The following is a 22953-nucleotide window of genomic DNA, read 5'->3' on the forward strand; positions in this document are numbered from 1 at the left end:
AGTAAATTGCTGTTTCACCTGGAAGGCGTATTTGGGCCCTTAGATGAAGGGAAGGGAGGAGGTAAAAGGGCAGGTGTTTCATCTTCTGCGCTTGCATGGAAAGGTGCTGTGGGAAAGGCAGTGGATGTTGGGAGTGATAGAGGATTGGACCAGGATGTTGCGGAGGGAATGGTCCCTTCAGAATGCTGAAAGGGGAGGGGTTGGGAAAATGTGTTGGTGGTGGGATCATGCTGAAGGTGGCGAAAATTGCGGAGGAACTCCGTTGATTGTGGGGGCTGGTGGAGTGGAATGGGAGGACAAGGGGAACCCCATCGTGGTTCTCGGAGGGCGGGGAAGGGGTGATAGCAGAAGTGCGGAAAATGGAATGGACACGGTCGAGGGCCATGTCAACCACGGTTGAGGGGAATCCTCATTTGAGGAAAAAGGAAGACATATCGGAAGCTCTGGTATGGAAGGTGGCATCGTCAGAACAGATGCGGCGGAGATGGAGAAACTGGGAGACTGGAATAGAGTCCTTACAGGAAGCGCGGTGGGAGGAAGTGCAGCCAAAGTAGCTGTGGGAGTCATTGGGCCTATAGTCGATAATGGTTGACAGCCTATCCCCAGAAATGGAAACAGAGAAGTCAAGGAAGGGAAGGGATGTGTCGGAGATGGACCACGTGAAGACGAGTGAAGGGTGGAAATTGGACGCTCTTTCCCTGCCTTTACTTGCTTAAAACCTGTTACATCGCTAACTTTTTCCAGTTCTGACAAAAGGTAATCGACCTGAAACATTAACTCTGTTTCTCGCTCAACAGATGCTGCCTGACCTGCTGAGTATTTCCAGCGTTTTCCGTTTTTATTTCAGATTTCTAGCATCTGCAGTATTTTGCTTTTGCACTAAAAATATTTGTTTAAAGTTATGTTTTTTGTTGCAAATTCTTAAAAAATATTACATTGCGTTTGTTTTATTAAGATAACATTTTTCTTTCAACACATTTCCTTCAGGGTTTTAAGATTTCTGCGTTTTCTTGGTTACAATTTAATAATAAAAGCTATTTCTGTTTGAGTGAGATGGTTTTTCCAGCACTTCAGAAGAGCATTGTAAAGTTGTGTGTGCTCTGATGCAGAATTTCATAAGAGTTAACGATTAACCAGCTCTTTTTGGTATGTTTTGTCATTTGTTTTGACCATACTAGTGTATTATCATAAGTGGAGAAAGTGGTGCTGGAAAGACAGAGAGCGCACATTTGATTGTTCAACACTTAACCTATCTGGGAAAGGTACGTTTGGTATAATAATAACAATTGTTAATGTTAAACCACCTTAATATAATGTATCTCTGAAATGAGTACTACTGTACTTTAATTTTTTTGTGATTATAATAGTGAAAATGCAGCATTTTAGGATCATCTGAATTTGTATTTAAATACAGAATTTAAAACTTTTTACCTTTGACATATGTTCTGATTTTATTTTATTTCCATACATGCTGATCTCCTGTGACAATGTTCACAGGCCTTCCGGGGCCTGAAGCAAGGTATCTGATGTTTACCACAATCCTTCTCTGATGAGTTGGACAATTAACCCTGCTCCTGCTGCTTACCAACCTGCTGCTGCTGCTGCTATCGCTTGTGTTGGTGGCCAAACGTGCACCCACTGTCGTTATCGCTCCAGTGCTGGGAAGACCGAGAGCACGCATTTGATTGTTCAATTCTGATCGCTCCAGTGAGTGACCTGACACCTGCCCCTGCCACTCCAATCCCCCACACACTGTATTAACAGTTTCCACACTGGTAACTGTCATGACTGCTTTCCCCCTGCAATTCTGCATTCTGGTCACTTCTGTACCAATCAGAAAGCAAAGAGGGACCTTACAATCATAATCGCAAAACTTCTTTTTAATAAGATTTATTTTTGGCTAACGCACAGATGCTTTACATTATTGTAGGCTAATAACCGTGTTCTGCGAGAGAAAATTCTTCAAGTTAATCCACTCGTGGAAGCCTTTGGAAATGCTTGCACTGCGATCAATGATAATTCCAGTCGATTTGGGAAATATCTCGAAATGAAATTCACTCCCACCGGGGCTGTAATGGGAGCAAAGATCTCTGAATATCTGCTAGAAAAATCAAGAGTTATTCAACAACCGGCGTATGTGATCTCTAGTTTTAAATAAATTCTTTAATTTGATCTATCAATTACTATTTTCCTAAACTGTGCATGTGGTTCTGATGCATGAAGGAGTTTTGTTAATACTGAAATTAGCCAGCTGAACCTCAGCTGGGCATATTTAATGCTGCCATTGGTTGTCCGATGTGAAAATTACTGCGTTCTGCAGCACTGACATCCTTCACTTTGATAAGCACAAGATTCACAAAAATAATTAAAAAACAGAAAATATTACGCAAATTAGACTTGTGTTGCAAATAGTTTCTTTTGTTAGCAAGAAATCATCTTGTTATAAGAATAATTTCAGGCTATTACTGATGACATTGTGAACTTTACTCTTTTGTTCCTTCTAATGTCCAAACATTGCCATTCTACATAACTTTTCTATGTCACCACTGTGTTTTAAATCATGATCGTTGTCTAGTCTCCTACTCAAGCTCATTCTTTCCCAGGTCCTGAAAACTTTCGTACTCCTTATTTCTACAATCTTCAGCTTTCAAAGCTCATGTTTTGCAGTAGCACTTCCTGATCTACCTCATCTTTTCCTCTTTTCAACTCTGGATAAAAAGCTGGTTGCTGAACAGAAAACAAAGAGTTAGGATGAATAGCTGTTTGAATTAGAGAAAGGTTGCAAATGGTGTACATAAGGTCAGTGCTGGGTTCAGTTTTGTTTTTGATATACGTGAATGTTTTGGACTTGCGCATAGGGAGCATGATAGCAAAATTTGCTAATGACACAAAGGTGAGGACAGTAAAAGACTTCAGGAGGACATAGATTCACAGAATCGGCACATAGGAAGAAAATAGAACTTAATATGGAATATAGGAACAGGAGTAGGCCATTCCGCCCCTCGAGCCTGTTCCCCCATTCAATTAGATCATGGCTGATCTGTATCTTAACTCCATCTTACCCGCCTTGCTTCTGTAAGCCTTAATACCCTTTCTTAACAAAAATCTATCAAGTAGAGACGTATGAGGTAATACTTTTTTGGAAAAACGAGGAATGGGCGTATACTCTTAGTAGAAAGATGCTGAAGGATGTGGATGAACAGACAGACTGAGGGGTTCAAATATATAATTCCCTGAAAGTGCGAGTGCAGATAGATAAAGGCATAAAATGTTTTATGGATTGGGGCATGGAGTACCAGAGCAAAAATGTAACAATAGATTTGTACAAAACATTGATTAGGCCACAGTTAGATCGCTATGTGCAGTTTTGGGCGCCCCATTATAGAAAGGACATTAAGGCTATACAGAGCGTAACAGTGTAAATTCATCATGGAATTTTAGTTATGAGGAGCGAGTAAGGAGAAAGATTAGAAGAAACGTCTTTACTTAGAGTAGTTGAACCGTGGTAAGGAAAACATGAGGCAGAGATCATTGCATCTTTTAAAGGAAAACGGGATAAAATTTGAAACAGAGGAAGACGCTGAGCTATGGGAAGAGATTGGTGTAGTGGGATTAGTTTTAGATAGCATTAACAAAGATTGGGACAGGCATAGTGGGCCAAATGGTCTCGATGCTGTAAACGTCTACAGTTTTCACAGTGATATCCCGTACTATGTGCCTTTTCCTTTTACCTTGATTTCTCAGTTTAAAGAGGCAATTATTAAAAAAAGTTAAAATTACAATACTAGTTTGGTTCAGTAATATATCATATTATAAAACAATGAAGGACTCTTATTTCTGAAAATTTGAATTATAATATTCTATTATCAAAAACTACTAGATTTTTTTCTTCCAGCATTTCTTACAATTCAGACTTTAGAAGTTAATCTGAAGAATGTATGGACTGCTATTACTATTAGCAATATTATTTACTTTCAGGAGCGAGAAAAACTTTCACATTTTTTATTACATCTATGCTGGTCTCTATCATCAGAAGAAACTGGCAGAATATAAACTTGCTGAAAATAAACCCCCAAGGTGAGTGTGCAATACTTTATAACATTGGGTTGTTGATTTTTTAAATGTGATCTGTCTAGCATTGAACAATATATTCTCTTTAACAGTATCCCACACAAGACTGTGTAGTTGTTTAATTAAAGCAGCTTTCAGATGCAGCATTGGTTATGACTGAAACATTACATTTGGTTAAAAAGCACAAAAGTGTGAATGAAAGAAATACTTGGGTTTATCACGTCTTCCAGAGACATCGCAAAGCTCTTTGCATATAATGAATTACTTTGAAATGCAGCGACTGTCGTTATGTAGACAGAGTTTTTCACTGTATAAATAATAATAAGTATGGAATAAGTAAAGCTCATGAGCCTATTCCCTCAGGACAATTTACCCTATCTGAACAGTACCCAACCCAATTAGTCCCCTAAGGGTGATAATCAACTGCAGGTAAATCTTCGAGAACATGAGCTCTGTGAAATTTCTCAAATAAATGAGGAAATGCTAGAAATGCACATCGGGTTAATTGGCATCTGAAAGAAAGATGAGTTAACAGAGCTGGCTGGATAGGGAGAAGAAACCTTTTTACACGACTGATGAAGGTTGCTTGGAACATGCACAGGAAAACAAAAAGGAGATGGGGAATAACAGATAAAGATCAACAGTTTTGGGGCTAAGGTCGTTGCTGAGTTTTTCAACTGATAACTACAGGTAGACTATCCTTTATCCGAAAACCTCGGGACCAGCCGAGTTTCGGTTTTCGGAGAATTTTGGATTTCGGAAGGTGGGTCGGCGGGGGTCGGCGGGGGTCGGGGTCGGCGGGGGTCGGGGCCGGCGGGGGTCCGCGGGGGGGTCGGCGGTTGTCGGGGCCGGCGGGGGTCCGCGGGGGGGGTCCGCGGGGGTCGGGGCCGGCGGGGTCCGCGGGGGGGTCGGTGGGGGGTCGTGCGCATGACTTACGCTGACGCTCAGCGTAAGTCGGTGGGGGTCGGGGTCGGCAGGGGTCGGGGCCGGCGGGGGGTCCGCGGGGGGTCGTGCGCACGACTTACCCTTTATCCGAACTTCCGAAACCGGAACCCTCTAAAAACCAAAGGTTTTTTCGTTCAGCGTAAGTCGTACGCACGACTTACACTGAACGAAAAAACCTTCGGTTTTTAGAGTGTCTCGGTTTTTGGAAGTCCGGATAAAGGGTAGTCTACCTGTATTTGAATAGGTGCAAAAAAAAAAGAGATGTCCGGAATGACTCCAAAATGGAAGTCAAAAGAGTTAAATCTATGCAACACCTACTGGGAGTATACAACAGCAAAATAGCGGGGACACTGGAAGGGCGATTAAATTTTAACCCTGCCCGCCTGGCAGAAACCGGGCGAGCGTTCAGTGCCTGCTGACATCCCACACCCTTCCTGCGGTCCTCAGTTTTAATCTGATCTTCTGAGCAGGCGTGAAGGGCACCCGCCCAAAATTAGCGGGGTCCCTTAAATATGCAGAACAGGCTCCGATGACATCATCAACTGCTATTTTAACCAGTGGCCTGAGCGGGGAAACTGTTGTGGCTCTCCTGCCAGGTGAAGCTAGGGAAAAGAGGAATCAGAGCTAGAAGAGACTCAGAGAGTTAAGTTTTTAAACTTTTTTAAAACTTTCTTTTTGGGGCCAGGTGGAGCAGAAAGTTGCAAAGGGACATTGCCTGGGCCTCACGCTGTTGACATCAGGGAGGTTTGCTGCTTGCCTCGGATCCCGCCCGCCCAATTCTCGCCCTGAGTTAAAATCGGGGCTGTTATGTCTGAAGTTGTTGAAGTCTGTGTTCAGACTGGCATCTGAAGTATGCTTGGGAGGGAAGGCCTACACTGCTCTCAAAGCCATGCTCAATAGAGATTTCAGGAGTAGCATTTTGGTTGCTGTACAGAATAAATAAAATATGTACAGTACTTCTGGCTGCATTTAAAATCTTTAGGGGAGGAGGGCTTTCCTTCTGTGAGAGCATCTCTCTTCTCGCTCACTGTTTGTCTTTATTCTCCTTTCCTTTCTCCCCAAAGTAGACTCATATTTCTGCAACATTAGTGGCTTTTCAGATTTTGATGGCTACTCTTCACAACTGGACCGCATTGTTCTAAAAGTAATTTGTCCAGACCTGCCAGGGTCAAAGCTGTAAGGGCCAATTCAGCAATCCTGGCTAATAAAAATGCTGCATAAGGCACAAATCCTGCTCCAGTAGAACAATGAGCTAGCCTTGCCAGACTGTGAAGCTGGCTCATGAATACCATTATCTTGCACACTCTGCGCAGCCACATTGAGCTCCAGGGCACCTCTCCAGAGGGCAACAGTACACATGCCTGGCAGGAAGTTATGACCAGGCTCAGTGTTGTCTACAATATCCTTTAGACATGGAAACAGATGTAACTTCCATAATCTTTACTGTAAACTTCCATTAGCTCAGCATTCAGAAACGTACTGGCCTATAAATTAGTTGACGCCGCGTCCGTTTTACAGGCATAAAACAGGCACCAAAATGTCCAATATGGGGGGCGGTGCGGACATAATGCATGCCAGAAGTACGGCACTTGCCATATTGTTAAAGGCAGAGGAAGAGGCATCCAGGGCCCATGCATATGTTAGGCCCCTTGCATATGCAAAAATGGGACCTAACGCCTGTTTGAGGCCCTGTTTCCCAAAATTGGGCCGTCCTGAATGCAGCTGGTATCGGGCCGGCTACATTCAGGAAAACATGGTCTACATACGGCCAAACCAGCCGTCCTTAAATGGGCAGCTGGCGGCCACCATCAAATGGTAAGTTTGTTGAAAAATACTTACCCGAATGTGGAGTCATGAGGTGCAGGCCCCCTCGCGATTGCCCCTCTTCGCTCCCGATCATCCCCTTCCTTCCATCCCCTTCCTTCCGATCGCCTCCTCTCTCCTTTTCAATTTGTTGGCCAGCATCCTGGGACACCTAGCATGTGTCCGCAGCTCACCGGTCTCATTTAAATGAGGCCTGAGCTCTAATATTGGGTTCCGACAGAAGAGATTGTTCCAATTTGTAGGCTGCTGTCTCTGTGGTATGGGTGGATGAGAGATCCATAGTCATAACTCATCTACGTCAGTGATGGGTTTAAGACATAAACATAAACTGCTTGTCCACTTACGTTGAGAGGAAAGTTTAAAAGCAACTCCTTATATGGTTGTATGATAGATATATTTATCTACCAGAAAGTCAGAGCTACACAACTATCTTTTATAACTCCAGCTTGTACCAACCACACAGGGGCCTTGAGGCTGTGAGCTGATTTGGACATGTTCCAGATATTGCCTGCTTCAGTAATTTTCTGCAGACATTTTTGTTTCATTACAAAATGGAGCCCTCAGTACAAGATGAAACCTGATTACAGTCTCACTTAGTGTAGACTCTCCAACACACTTTAAAGCAATTAAGGAATCTGGCGAGGAGATATACCATTAGTAGCATGTAATAGACGGTTGTCCTAAAATTCCATACTACAAAATATTGCTCGTCACACTGTTCCACATTTATTGTTCACCCATGCCAGGCCTTCTTGTAACTTTATGGCTCTATATTTGTGCCTCATGCATTCCCATACCTGAGCAGAGGACACAGTCAAGATGCAATGTGCAGTTGAAAGCCTTGCCACACTCGGATCGTTCATGTGCTTCACACATCAAAACATTGAAACACAAACCTGGTGCCTTACTGACACTCAGGATGGTCTTCTGGTTGGGTACACAGCCCCCTGCACTTTGTAAAATGCATCAGTGTGGTGACATTAGGCAGCAATATTATGTTATTCAATGGGAATGGAAATGAGAGCAGCAGCCATGCTGACCGACCTGTCTGATTCATGTGTGCACAGCAGATTCGTTGATATTGCTGTGCTAGCAATGAATGAGCCAAAGTTGAGGGCAGTGGTAACCTTGCCAATCACAGGCAGTTCTGTCCCTATGTATCATGTTGTCTGCAGGTGTTCTTGCTGCAGATGGCAAAGCACTGCCCTGTTGACCTGGAGCATGCTGAGGCAATTGTCCTCTGCCATTGGCGGTTAGGTGTGTCAAGATCTGCAGATATGCTCTGGCGCCAACTGATCTCCCTGGCATGCCTTCATTCATTTTGTACTACCTCAATCATGAAATACTGTATTTGAGGCATTTTAAATTCACACTTACCATAAAGAGTAAACTCACCTCCCCCCACCCCGCACCAATTTATTTGATAAAATAGATGCTAATAAAAATGTCATAAATATGGAAAAATCTCTAATAAAATCAACAGTGTTTTAAAAAAAAATGTACTGTAAACATTGCAGAAATAAAAATACAAAACCTGCGGTAGTTTGAGCTCCTTCACCAATGGAGTTTCCCTTGCTCTCATTTCAAAGGCATAAAGAGCAAACCTGATGCAAGTACCACAGAATTGTACTACTGCTCATTAAAATTTTTCCCATCAAATTTGAGGCTTTAATAAAGTAAGGCACAAAATGAATGCAAGTATTTCAGCTCAGAATGCAGACCACTGTTGAATTGCAATCCAGTGGGAATGTAGTGCATGACATCCTCTCTCAATTCTGTGCTCCTTCTGCATTGATTGCACAGCTGTCATCCTGACACCCTGTAATGTATTCACCAGATGTTGTGGTAAATGAAAGTCAGGCATACTCCTTTAAATTAGCTGTGTAATACTCATTGGTTTAAAAGAGGACGGTCTGAGTGTTTGCTTTGCTCTGAAATTTTAGTTGCATTCTAAGATTTGGATATTTTCAAAATTAAGGTCCTATGCTAGCATGGTTCTTTTGTGTTTAAGTAGGTATATTGATAATGAAAAAGGCAAGATTATGCAGGACATCTTAACCAACAGCTCATACAGAGAACAATTTGAAGCCATACAGCATTGTTTCAGAATCATCGGATTCACCGATGAGGTGGGTAAAACTAAAACTGGCCCAGTGTATTGTTACTTTATTTAAATTTATGCTTTGGCATGAACAGTTGGCTTAAATTATATGTGTGTCACATGTTTGAAAGGTAATATCTCATAAAATGTATTGAGGTACACTCTGCACTTCTTGGGAATTCATGAAACTTCAAGGGTGCAGTGAACTCAGTAATTGTCCCTAATTCTCTGCTTGTTGTGCGCAATTTAAATCTAACTAAACAATAGAGATTACATTTTTTTGACTGAAGTGAAGAGATGTAAATGGAAAGAATTCTATCATTAGTCTGATTTTCATTAACCACAAGTTAACAGTACAAAACTTAAGTTTGGTTTAATTATACGGAGTAATGAATGCTATTTGATTCTAAACTAAGTTGCTGTTGCATTTTAAGACATTATAAGATGATTATATGAATTTTTTTTCAACTGCTTTTTGTATACTTGGTGTAAAAGCAGGGTAAAATATTCAGCAATTCAGTCAACATCTGTGGAGAGAACAGATAAGTTAACCAACACTCCTGCTCCCCCTGGCCCCACAAAAATCTTTTTATTAAAAAAAACTTACCCTTTCTGGAGAAGGCCTCCAACAATCCCTTTAAGGACTGCCGGTTAGGCCTCTCAGTGTCTGAACAAAATGGGACTGGCACGCGCCTTGCATGTTCCGAGTATTTCTTCATGAAAATTCCAATCAGGGTCCTACAACAGGTTTAGCCTCCTGCCTGTTTCTGGCACAAGTGCTGGGCACCCAATTCAACGCCTGCCTCAACATTGATTCAGATGGGCGAATGGGTGCACAAGGTCCTCACCAGACTTTCCTCTGACAGTCGCCCATTTTTCAGGCGAGTAAAGGGTGTCGGCAGTTGAAAATCCTTTCCATTCTTTATAGGAAGAGGCCTGTTTATGGATTGAGAGAACAGTATGGTGTTAAGGACAACCTCTGGTTGTTTTTATCGCCAATGTCTTGAAAATCTGAAAAATTGGAATCTGGGCAATAATTCCACCCTAAACCTTTACCGTCGGCAGAATATTGGTATTACCAGTCACTTTTACAGTAATGAAAGCAAAGCCCCATCTTGCTTCAAGCTAAAAATATATCTGAATTATATTTTCTTAGGAAATTTTAGGTAGGCTGATTTATTGTGAATTTAAAATGAAGCTCTGTTAGCTGCTTTCTGAAAGGCATTATTCGCCATGATATTCAATGGGAGCACCCCAAGAGGGAGGGGGAGCGCTTCCAGTAGCGCCTCGGCTTGGGACGCTACCATTCAATTTCGGGCGCGGGGGCGCTAACTTTTTTGGGGCGCTAAAAGGCAAAGTTACCACCCCAACGCGAGCCAACTTTTCCCCCCCAGGTTTCAGATCATGTGGAACTCTGGTTTGTTTATGGAAACTGCATTTTGCTGTGAACATGAATAATGGGAGTTGGAAAAGAGCCCACATTGTAACAGTTATTAGCAGTAAATGTATTCAAAGTTCAAAGGGTACACTTACTGGCAAGAGGAAAATCTATCCTAGTTCATTTCTTATTAATAAATAAACAGCTCGGTTATATATTCATCCGTGTTAAATGCTCTCGTTGAAAGCTTCTGTGACAGTTTTTAGGCCCTCAATTTCATTACAGTGTATTTATTGAATCAGGAAGCTTTTAAAATATACAATCAAGGTTCATTCCATTTTACATACCTGAATTCTTTTTCTTTTTCAGGAGGTTCGGTCAGTGTACAGAGTTCTTGCTGCGATCCTAAATACTGGAAATATTGAGTTTGCACCCATTGCCTCAAAACATCAGATGGATAAAAGTGAAATTCCAGATGGAGAACCTGTAGAAAATAGTAAGTTTTTTTTCAATGTATCAATAATTACAAATTAATAACACATATGGGATTTTTGATTTTTTTTTCACGGAAAGGATTGGAAATGAGCTATGCTCAAGTGTGTTTTAAAACAAAGTACATTTGCACAGATTTAAAAAATAAAAGCCAACGTCTGTAGGCATTGCAGATGCGTATTAAAGCCAGACAAGCCTGTTTGTGGAATGTTGCAGCTCATAGGGGAACGTTGCCAGGGTGCTAATTTTAGCGCCCCGAAAAAGTTAGCCATAAATTCAGTAGTAGTGCCCCAAGCAGGAGGTGGGGTGCTACTGGAAGCGCTCCCCCTCCTTCTGAAGTTCACGGCGCTACATGCAACAGCGCCACGCGTGGCGGCACGTAGCGCCGCGTCATTACAGGCCTCCTCCCCTGATTAAAGCTGCTGTTGGACCACCGGGGAGCGGGGTGCCATGAAAACAGCCCGGCACTCAATCGCGGCTGGCACCCCGAGAAAAAAAAGGGGAAGGGGGCAGGTGCTGGCAGTCGCCCATAATAAAAATGGCTGCCCGACACCTGCCCTTTAAGTAGCGCCGCCGCCGCTGCAAAAACACTCCCTGATCCTGTCGGACATATTGACTGGTGATAGGTCAGGGGGCGCAAGGGAAATTTGTGGCTGGGGCGCTGAGCACGGCAATGACGTCATCGCCATGCGCAACGCTGCGGGGTGCTCCTGGCTATCGCTGCTGCTAACCTCCCGCTGAATTTTGCAGGAGGCCTTAGCTGCACCTGGGCGCTCGGGGATTTGCGCCCCGTTAGCGCAAATCAACCCAATTTCTCCCCCATAGTCTATTATAACTGATACATTGAGGGGCAATTACTTCATCCCAGGCTCATTACGCCGGGATATCCTACATACATTTTGAGAATAGCAGGAGACCTTTCATTAAATCTACAACCTAAGTTGGGAGGAGATATAGCCACTTTTACTGACAGGCCTACTGATGAATAACTGAATGGGGACAAAGTCAGAGTGACAGCCTTAGACTTCCTGTGAATACACTGAGATAAAAGGTCAAAGAGACACTTGGGCAGTCAGCCAGCCAGTCAGGTTTGGGGAGGAAGACTGTCCTAGTGCAGGGAAAATCGGTGTTCTCAAGCCGAGGCAGAAACTGGGCAGAGGGCAGTTAACGTGAAGCAGGGGATTAACCACGCCGTTGCTGCCCAGATCTAGCTGACTGCACGGCAAGGACATCCACCAGAAGCCGGTGGGGTCATTCTTCAAATATGCATAGGGCTCCAATAACGTCATTGGGGACCGATTGCTATTTTCTTCTGAGCCCTGAGCGAGGGAGCAGTGGTGCCTTCTCCACCAAGCCAAAGCTGCCGGGAGCTGTATCAAGCAGCAGAAGAATGTAAGTTTTTAAAATTTATTTGAAGTTTCCTTGTCGACCTGGAGGAGCTCCTTCAGGTCCTGCAAAGAAACTTTGGGCCTTCCCTGCCCCGGGCTTCCTCCTCTCCCGATCACAATTCCCTGTTGGACTCTCCAGTCCACTTACCTTGTGTCCTGGACTGTATTGAAAGGCCTTCCAAAGAGTTTCAGCACAATGGCTGAAAGTATGGAGGAGTCTGCATCCAGCCTGTGTAGTGTCATCTCGCGTGGCATCAGTGCTGCAGTCTACCCTGGAGAACGTGGCCACCTCCAGGAGCCCTGTAGCTGGGCCCTCACAACAGGTGTCAATGTTCACGGCTTTGGTGGAAGCTTAAACGGCTGCCATGCATGCTCTGGGCTCCATCTTGGAATGACAGGTGTGTACCTTGGCGAGATGCAGCAAATATCTCCTGTAACATGTCTGGAAGGAACCGAAGGCGAAAAAGTGAAGAGTGTTGGTGACTTTGACAGCCGCTGTCAAAGCATGGCCACTTGGACTAGCAGGCAACAGGTGACACTGCAGGAGACTGCATAGATCAGCAACAACCTACCTGGAGAAGCACACTTCCTGATGCAGTGTTCCTCAGATAAATTCAGGAATCTGACTCTTGGCCTATAGACTGGGTAAGGCCTTCTACGAGGAGCCCACCTCACCTGCAGTGTTGTAACAGACACATCTGTTGCTTGTCTTGGTTGCAAAGGCTGCTGATGATGTTGCTCCTCTTCCCCATCTTAAGTTATGCAGCAAAAATAGCACCCATGATGAGCAGTAAATGCTTAATCAGGGTAAGTAAGGGGAAAGCAATCTCTAAGCTCAGAACTACCTTGGCAATCCACTTATCACAATAGCACACAGGTCTGAGTGCCTACAGGTGAGGGTCCCTTTAAATACTGCTTCCAATCATGTCAGTCAGTTTGTGAAGCCTAACTTGCAAGCTTTTACGCTGGGTTAAAATCGCATTGGAGTCCTAATCATATCATGGGACCCTGATTTGCATTTAGTAATGAGGCACCAGTCTGCTTCTGGTGGGTGCGGTTGCTATCAGAATCAGCTTCCAAGATAAAATAGTGCTTGGCGGGAATGGGGGGGTAGGTTGCTATTTTAACAGTTCACCCGCATCGATCCCGCTGGGCAGGTTGGGCTAAAATCAGGGTCATGTTTGCTAACCTCTGTCTGATATGTTCCCATCCTGCACCAGTATTTGATGCTCTGTGAACATCGTGCTTTTAAAGGAACATAGGAACAGGAAGAGGCCATTCACCCCCTCGAGCCTGTTCCATCATTCAATGAGATCATGGTTGACCTTTATCTTAATTCCAGCCACCTGGCTTGGCTCCATTTCCTTTTACACCCTTGTCTAGCAAAAATCTATTAATGTCAGATTTAAAATTATTAATTGGGCTAGCATCTGCTGCTTTTTGTGGGAGAGTTTTCCACACTTCTACCACCCTTTGTGTGAAGAAGTGTTTCCTCACTTCTCTCCTGAATGGCCTGGCTCTGATTTTAAGGTTATGTCCCCTTGTCCTAGACTCTCCCATGAGTGGAAAAAGTTTCTCTTTATCTGCCCTATCAGTTCCTTTCAAAATGCTAAAAAACCTCAATCAAATCAACCCTTAACCTTCTATATTCCAGGGAAAACAAGCCTAGTTTATGTAATCTCTCCTCACAATCTTACCCTTGGAGCCCGAGTCAGATTCTGTGCTGCACTCTTTCCCAGGCCAACGAGAGGAGCCCAGAAGCAGGAGGATTTGAGGCTCTGTGTCTGCAGCAGCCCTTTCTGGAAGTTCCAGATTTAGAAATTTATGTCCTGCCTCAAAATTAAATTCTTTGCTGTGGCTCCTCTAAACTGCTAGAGGCCTTTAAGCAAGCTCCCAATGAAAGATGTTTCCAAAGTCTGGAGCTTGCTTAAACTCCAGAACCAATGGTTAGTGGCAGAAGGCCTGCCCCACCACACCTCTGATGAAGATCGCAGTCTGGCGGAAAATAGAAGCTTTGCTGTCTGTCATATTTGCCAAACTCCAATTAACAATTGGAACAGCTATGCTGTACATTCCCTTTACTTCTCTCTGTGTACATTATTGAGTAGTATGGCTATTCACTTAACTGTTTTGGGTAACTGGCATTAATAATAATTGTACCAAAGATCACCAAAGTAAACAATATGGATGGACATCTAGTAATTTTGCTGGAGTAACTAATAATTTCATTGATGCAAATCACTTAAAACTTCATGGGGGAGAAATTCGGTTGGTTGCGCCAGTGATTAGCGCCTAAAGAGGCCAAGAAGTGGGGCGTTAGCCAATTTTCACCCGGGCGCAGTGAACCCAGCGCCTCTTGCTATATTGAGTGGGTTTTAGCACCGGCACTAAATCTTAGGGCCCGCTCGCGGGCGCAGGCAGATCATGACGTCATTTCAGTGTGCAACGCCTTTTTGGCGCCCCGGACCGGAAATTCAGTGGTGCGCCCCTTCGTTCCGCCTGGCGCTAATAAGGACTGCTTACCTGGAACGTTCCCCAGTCGCTCTCGGGCTGGGGGGGGGGGGCGCTCTTTCAAGGGGACTGCACTGGTATAAAAGCGGCAGCCATTTTGGGAGCACAACTTCCTCGAGACTTTCACAGAGTTGCTGAGCTGCACTCTGAGAGCCATTGCACCAGTGAGCCAGTGCTGGCCAGAGGAACTTCAGCCTTCTGACCTTCACCTTGCTGCTGGTGAGCATTTACTACGCTTTCAATTCCTTGTGCGCTGTTATTATGGGGACTGCATTGGAGGGGAACGTCCTGCTGCTGAACCATTTGGAAAGGGCACAGAGACGCAGGGAGAGAGGGGCAGGAATGGCCAGATGGAGGAGGGCCAACAGACGTCGCCACACCAGACCTTACGCTGCCAGGGTTTTCAGACAGCAGTTCTCTTACCTGAACATGTCAGAGGAGCAGTGTCTTAGAAGGCTGCGCTTCAGAAAGGAGGTGGTGACTGAGCTGTGCCACCTGCTTCAGCCAGATCTGCAGCCTCAGATAAGGTGCAGGACCTCTCTGTCGGTGGCTGTCAAGATGACTGTTGCCCTGAATTTCTATGCGACTGGCTCCTTTCAGGCCGCAACTGGGGACATCGCGAACATATCGCAGTTTGCGGTGCATTGCTGCATCCGTCAATTAACAGATGCCCTATTTAAAAGGAGGCGGCAGTACATCTCCTTCCCTGTGACACTGGAGAAGCAGCGGGAGCGCGTAGAGGGCTTCGCGGCAATAGCGTACTTCCCCATGGTGCAGGGCGCCAGTGACTGCACGCACGTGGCTTTGCGGGTGCCTGTTTTGAATCCGGAGGAGTTCCGCAACCGCAAGGGGTTCCATTCCTTGAATGTTTAGCTGGTCTGTGACCACCGACAGCTGATCCTCACAGTCAATGCACAGTTCCCTGGCAGCAGCCACAACATCTTCATCCTGCGCCAGACTTCAGTTGCAGACCACTTCGAGGCCCCGGCTCACCCAGCAGGCTGGCTTCTCGGTGACGAGGGCTATCCTCTGTGCCCATGGCTGATGACCCTGCTCCGTTCGCCCAGCACTCCTGCTGAAGAGTGCTTCAATGCGAGCCATCAGGTGACGAGGAACATTGTGGAGCACACAATCGGTGTGTTGAAGCAGCGGTTCCGCTGTCTGGACCATTCCGGAGGCACCTTGCAGTACTCACCAGAGCGAGTCTCCCACTTCGTCGTTGTCTGCTGCATGTTGCATAACCTCGCCATCCTACGCACACAGCCAATGCCACCAGACTTGGAAGCACCAGCGGAGGAGGAGGAGGCGGAGGAGGAGGAGCAAGACGGGAGGGAGGAACAAACTGGAAGGGCCGTCCATCAGAGGCTGATAACAGGCCGCTTCTAGGCCCCTCTGACGGAATGCTTGGTGTCATTCGAGGAGCACGAATGGAACCGGTCGGATAACCCAAAGCCTATGAAGGGCAGTATGAATGTAAATAACAGACACGGGCAATGTAAATAAAAAAAGTTGTTTATTTGGCAAAATGTGCTTCCTTTCAACATGACAAAGCAATGGCTACAGAAAGCAAAAGTAACACACTAACACATAAGTATCTCGCACACCCGGGAGACTATCCAAAACAGAACTAACATTCAGACCAGGTTGTTGTGTATGTACCTTTAAGGGAATAACTGGTCTTAGACTGCAGTACCGGCAGTGACCACCCCTGTATAAAAGGCCCTAGCAGGCTTCTGTAGTTTCAGTTTCAAGCTGCCTCTTGTTCAGTAAAGTACCTGTGAACTGTTCTCCCGAAGTCCGTGTATTATGGAGGCGCGGACTTTACAGTGGCGATGAGTAAGTTCGAACTCACCTGCAGTGTGGCATCATCTCACGGGGATCTTGCCTGAAAGGAAGGTCCTGGAAGGTCGTAGTCTGAGCAACGGGCGTCGACCGAGGGCAACCGCCCAAAGAATCCATCGGTGTTTGGAGAATTGCGGAAGAGACTGTGGTTCCAGCGAATCGTGCTGGTAGCAGGTAGCGCGCTGACCCTTCCGGACTGCGGCGGGCTCAAGCTCGATCGAGCGGCTCTACAAATCGGGCCGCGCAGCGTCGCCGGGAAAAGAAAACAAGAGAGAGAGGGTGGAGCGCACAGGGCGCGGTCGGTGCTCGAGAACAGGACAGCGGAGAGAAACCAAACGGGGGGGGAAGGAAAGCGAGATGCGCCGAAGCTGCGGGTCGCTGCCATTACCCCGTAGAACGCTAGGAGCAGCGTGGCAGTAAGGGGAAGAAGCAAAAGCGCAGGAGGTGCCATTTTATCCCGTTGGAGAAGAAGCAAAAGCGCGGGAGGCGCCATTTTATTCCATTGGGGAAGAAGCAAAAGCGCGGGAGGCGCCATTTTAAATCGCCCAAGATGCCGAAAAGTGGCAGTATCACTGCTTTCGACAACGAGGTAGAAGACTGGACCACGTATGTAGAAAGAATCGAAGTGTACTGCAAGGCAAATGAGGTGGCCGATGGAAAGAGGGCGTTGGTATTATTAAATCTGATGGGTGCGAATACGTACGGCCTATTGTGGAATTTAATTACCCCAGCTAAACCAATGGAGAAAAGTTTTGAGGAGATTGTTCATATCTTACAGGAACACCTAAGCCCTACACCACTGCTGATAGCAGAAAGATTCAAGTTCCATAAAAGAAACCAGCACAAAGATGAGAGCAATGCTGACTATCTTACGGAACTACGCAAGTTATCGAAGCACTGCCAATTCGGAGCAGGACTGGCAGACACCTTACGGGATAAGTTTCTCTGCGGGCTCCAGAGTGAAGGAACCCAGAAACGACTACTTTCAAAAAAGGACCTGACGCTAGAACAGGCTTTCAGCGTGGCAGTATCCTACGAAGCAGCAGCACGGGGAGCTGCGGAAATACAACAGAAACCACAAGAATACAACGCTAACGAAATGGCGTATGGAGCTGAAAAGTGCTATCGCTGCGGCAGAACAACCCATGAGCAGAAGGACTGCTGGTTTAAAGACAAAATATGCAGGCAATGCGGAAAAATGGGACATACAGCAAAAGACTACAGGTCAGGAAAGAAGACCAACATGACAAGAACTACTAAGGAACAGTACAGGAAAGTAAAGAAACTGACAGATAGTAGTTCCGAAGATCAGGAGAGTGATAAGGACTCCGGGAGCAGGCGACTAAGTTGTTTAAAATTACACAACATGATCGCAAAAGAAGATCACCGAACCATTTGGGTCACCCTTATGATAGCAGGGTCCTCAGTGAAGATGGAATTGGACACAGGATCAGCCCTAACTGTCATGAATCGCCGAGACTATGAGCGGCTATTCTCACACATACCCTTAAAGGACACGTCCATTGTATTGAAGACATACACGGGGCAAAAGGTCTATCCCAGAGGAAAAATAAGGGTGCCAGTTGAATATAACGGAAAGGAAACACAGAAACTATACTTCTATATACTACGAGATGGAGGACCACCATTATTGGGACGTGAATGGATCCGAAGACTACAATTGGATTGGCATTCCATTCTGGCACTAACTGTGACTGACAAAAAAGATGATGACGTCGCACCTGGACGTCTGTCACAAATTCTATCTGACGCGGAAGAGGTGTCCCAACAAGGACTTGGGACTCTAAAAGGAGTAAAGGCAACCATAAAGATTGAGGATAACGCAACCCCAAAATCTTTCAAGGCCAGACCGGTGCCATACGCGATACACCCAGCTGTGGAAGCTGAACTGGAGAGTCTGGAGCGTTCGGGGGTGCTGTCTAAGGTGGACTGGAGCGAGTGGGCCACACCCATCGTTCCTGTAATGAAGAAAGCATTGAGCAGCACGCCTGGGGAGCCAAGGAAGGTTCGCATCTGTGGGGACTTCAAGGTGACTGTGAACCCAGTCCTGCACACAGTACAGTATCCGCTTCCGCAGATAGAAGATATTTTCCCCTCACTATCTGGAGGGAAACGTTTTACAAAGATTGACCTGGCTCAAGCGTATCTACAAATGGAGGTGGAAGAAGCATCTAGGAAATACCTCACGATAAACACTCACAAAGGCCTTTACCAGTACAATCAACTGGTATTTGGGGTAGCATCGGCCCCGGCTATGTGGCAGAGGGCAATGGAACAAGTCCTGCAAGGGATCCCGGGGACCCAGTGTTATTTGGACGACATCCTGGTTACGGGCGAAAATGACAATGAACACCTTGCCAACCTGGAACAGGTGCTCACGAGATTGCAGGAATATGGGCTACGAGCCAACCGTCCCAAATGCGAGTTCTTCAGGAGACAAATCTCGTATTGTGGCCACATGATTGATGAGGAAGGGTTGCATAAGTCGCCGGACAAGATTGAGGCTGTAGTCAAGGCTCCAGCACCAGAAAATGTGTCGCAACTGAGGTCGTTCCTCGGGTTGGTGAACTACTACCATAAGTTCTTGCCGAATTTATCTACAATTCTGCACCCACTGAACGCCCTCCTTCAAACTGGCATAACATGGAAATGGAGTGATGAGTGTAAGCGTGCCTTTCAGGAATGTAAATGCCAAATCACTTCAAAAGAAGTATTGGCCCACTACAACCCAACACTACCGATTCGGTTGGCATGTGATGCGTCACCTTACGGCATTGGAGCGGTGCTGTCACACAAATTCCGTGACGGTTCAGAGAGGCCAATAGCCTTTGCATCGCGCTCGCTAACCTCAGCCGAGCGTAACTACGCCCAGATTGACAGGGAGGCCCTCAGCCTGGTGTGGGGGGTGAAGAAGTTCAATCACTATCTGCACGGGCAGAAATTCACCCTACTGACTGATCATCAACCCCTGGTCTCAATTTTTAACCCAAAGAAGGGCGTTCCGGTGATGACGGCGCAACGGCTGCAGAGTGTGATGAAATATTTCCATTCATCACTGCCTGTGACTGAGATCGGTTTCAGTGTCATTTCCCTTCCCCCAGACCTCATTGTATTGTGTACTGGAATGTGCTGTATTGTATGCTGGAATGTGCTGTGAGTAGGGCTCCGCCCATACCTGGCCCCGTTTGTAAGCTAGTTCAGTCTGGCCTCAGTCTCCAGAAGGACGACATCTCTCTCGCTTACGTGTTACGTTCTAAGTTAATAAAAGCCTTGTTTTTGTTCTGCTAACTTCGAGTCTCGGAATTATTGAGGCACATCAATTTTATTAACTTATTTTTCAACACTATGGATCAACTCCTGAAACCCGAACGTTTGGATTTGGATCAACATGCTCCGGACGCATCAGCATGCTTCAGACACTGGTTTGAGTGTATGGAATTCTTCCTGGACAATTCCGCAGCCGTCAAAGACGCTACGGACGCTGCGAGGATGAGACTCGGAATTCTGCGGAATTGGGTAAGCCACCGGGTTTACCCCCTCATCCAAGACGCCGAGACGTACCTGGCCGCCTGCGACATCTTAAAGGCGCATTACCAGCAGCCTACGAATGAGGTGTATGCTAGGCAGCTGCTCGCCACCCGCGCACAGCGACCTGGGGAATCGGTGGAGGAGTTCCTAAGCACCCTGAAAATGCTTGGCAAAGACTGCAAGTGCCGAGATGTAAAAGCCGCAGTGTACGCTGACGAGCTTGTTCGCGATGCCTTCATCACAGGCCTCAGCTCCACTTACATCCGGCAAAGACTGCTGGAAAAAACGGGGTTGGACCTGAAACAGGCTGCGGACTCTGCGCGATCCCTGGATGTGGCCCAGAGAAACTCGGACGCCTACTCTTCAGCCCGCGCCGTCCACGCCGCCACGTGTGCACCGAGGGCGCCGCCATCTTCCCCGCCCGACAGCCCGACACCGGCTGGGCCCCGCTCTCCCCCCAGAAGCCCTACGACAGCCGCGACGCGTCAGGGACCCAACTGCTACTTCTGCGGGCAGCCAAAGCACACCAGAAACCTGTGCCCGGCGAAAGGCACCACCTGCTTTAAGTGCGGTAAGAAGGGGCACTTCGGGAAGGTGTGCAGAGGGAACCCCGCCGGAAAACCAACTGCCGGAAAACCCGCCACCGCCGCGTGTGCGCCGTGGGAGCGGCTATCTTGGACGCCATCTTGCCCGACCTCGTGGGGTCTGCCATCTTGTGAGCAGACAGCGTGGACGCCATCTTGTATCGATCAGGGCCCTACAGTGGCATCGGTCACAGTGGACCAGACCAGGCCGCACCCGCTATCCAGATCAATGGTGGACATCGAGGTAAACGGGTGCCGGGTTAAATGCTTAATTGACAGTGGAAGCACGGAGAGCTTTATCCACCCAGAACTGGCACAACAACTCTCCCTACAGGTGGTCCCTACTCAGGGTACCATCTCTATGGCTGATAAAACCCAGACATCGACCATTCTGGGTTACTGCACGGTACAATTGTGCGTTAACGGAACTGTATATGATAATTTTAAAGTATTAATCATGAAGAACCTATGTGCGAGCGTGATCTTGGGCCTGGATTTCCAGTGCAACCACCAAAGCATCACGCTCAAGTACGGTGGGTCCCAGCCGCCCCTCACAGTGTGCGGTCTGGCTACCCTGAAGGTAAAGCCGCTTTCGCTATTCGCGAACCTTACCCCTAACTGCCGGCCAATAGCGACCAAAAGCAGGAGGTACAGCTGGGAGGACAGGCGGTTTATCGCGACCGAGGTAGACAGGCTCCTGAAAGAGCGCATTATTGAACGCAGCAACAGCCCGTGGCGCGCCCAAGTGGTAGTGGTAAGGGGTAGCGAGAAGAAACGGATGGTGATCGACTATAGTCAAACGATCAACAGGTACACCCTACTAGACGCCTACCCGCTACCCCGCATATCAGAAATGGTGAACCAAATCGCCCAATACCGGGTGTTCTCCACCATCGACCTCAAGTCAGCGTACCACCAGCTCCCTATCAGACCAGAGGACCGCCCGTACACCGCCTTCGAGGCGAACGGACGCCTCTACCAATTCCTCAGAGTCCCCTTTGGGGTGACGAATGGGGTCTCGGTCTTCCAGAGGGAGATGGACCGCATGGTCGATGACCACCACTTGCAGGCAACCTTCCCCTACCTCGACAACGTCACCATCTGCGGTCACAACCAGCAGGATCACGACTCGAACCTCGAGAGGTTCCTGAAAACCGCACAAAAACTCAACCTCACCTACAACGAGGACAAGTGCGTTTACAACACCACGCGCCTCTGCATACTAGGCAGCGTGGTGGAGAATGGGGAAATCGGACCAGACCCCGACCGATTGCGCCCCCTACGGGAGCTGCCTCTGCCCAACACTCCCAAAGCCCTGAAAAGGTGCCTGGGGTTATTTTCTTATTATTCCCAATGGGTCCCCAACTACTCCGACAAAGCCCGCCCCCTCTTGAAAGCATCCTCTTTCCCGCTCTCTGCTGAGGCCCACGCCGCCTTCAAAAGCATTAAGCAGGATATTGAGCGGGCCACGCTACAGGCAGTGGACGAGAACACTCCATTTCAAGTGGAAAGTGATGCGTCTGACTTCGCCTTGGCGGCCACCCTCAACCAGGCGGGGCGGCCCGTAGCTTTCTTCTCGAGGACCCTCCAAGGGCCCGAGATCAGACACTCCTCCGTGGAAAAGGAGGCCCAAGCCATCGTGGAGGCAGTGCGCCACTACCTAGCCGGCAAACGCTTCACCCTACTTACCGACCAGCGGTCGGTAGCGTTTATGTTCAATAATAAACAGAGGGGGAAGATTAAAAATGATAAGATTCTTAGGTGGCGGATCGAGCTCTCCACCTTCGAGTACGACATCATTTACCGGCCAGGGGCCCTTAACGAATCCCCTGACACCCTCTCACGAGGGATGTGTGCCAGCGCCACCGGGGATCGGCTACAGACCCTCCACAACGACCTCTGCCACCCAGGGGTCACGCGGCTGTTCCACTTCATAAAGTCCCGTAACTTACCCTACTCGATTGAGGAAGTTCGGTCCCTGACCAGGAACTGCCGCACTTGCGCTGAGTGCAAGCCTCGGTTCTACCGCCCAGATAGAGCCCACTTAATCAAAGCTACACGGCCCTTTGAGCGGCTCAGCTTAGATTTCAAGGGCCCCCTCCCGTCCGTCGACCGCAATGTTTACTTCCTGAACATTGTGGACGAATACTCCCGGTTCCCATTCGCCTTCCCCTGCCCAGACATGACCAGCGCCACGGTCATTAAATGCCTCAACAGCCTGTTCTGCCTGTTCGGTATGCCGAGCTACATCCATACGGATAGGGGGGC

General features: G+C 47.1%; 1 protein-coding gene across 9 annotated transcripts in view; it reads left to right on the forward strand.

Moving 5' to 3' along the window:
- The window catches only part of myo3b (myosin IIIB), an 884551-nt gene that overhangs the window by 297505 nt on the left and 564093 nt on the right, over positions 1-22953 (forward strand). For 6 of the 9 annotated variants that reach the window (XM_085986241.1, XM_085986242.1, XM_085986237.1 and 3 more), the window contains 5 exons: positions 1179-1262; positions 1931-2133; positions 3979-4077; positions 8852-8969; positions 10689-10815. In XM_085986241.1, coding sequence (XP_085842367.1) covers positions 1179-1262; positions 1931-2133; positions 3979-4077; positions 8852-8969; positions 10689-10815 — 631 coding nt within the window. The remainder of the gene's footprint in view (positions 1-1178; positions 1263-1930; positions 2134-3978; positions 4078-8851; positions 8970-10688; positions 10816-22953) is intronic. The other 3 variants (XM_085986235.1, XM_085986238.1, XM_085986239.1) reach the window with 1 other exon arrangement.

This window comes from Somniosus microcephalus, chromosome 4 (genome assembly GCF_052327205.1).
Source record: "Somniosus microcephalus isolate GS21.2 chromosome 4, FLI_Smic_1.0, whole genome shotgun sequence".
In the NCBI taxonomy this organism is placed as follows: Eukaryota; Metazoa; Chordata; class Chondrichthyes; order Squaliformes; family Somniosidae; genus Somniosus; species Somniosus microcephalus.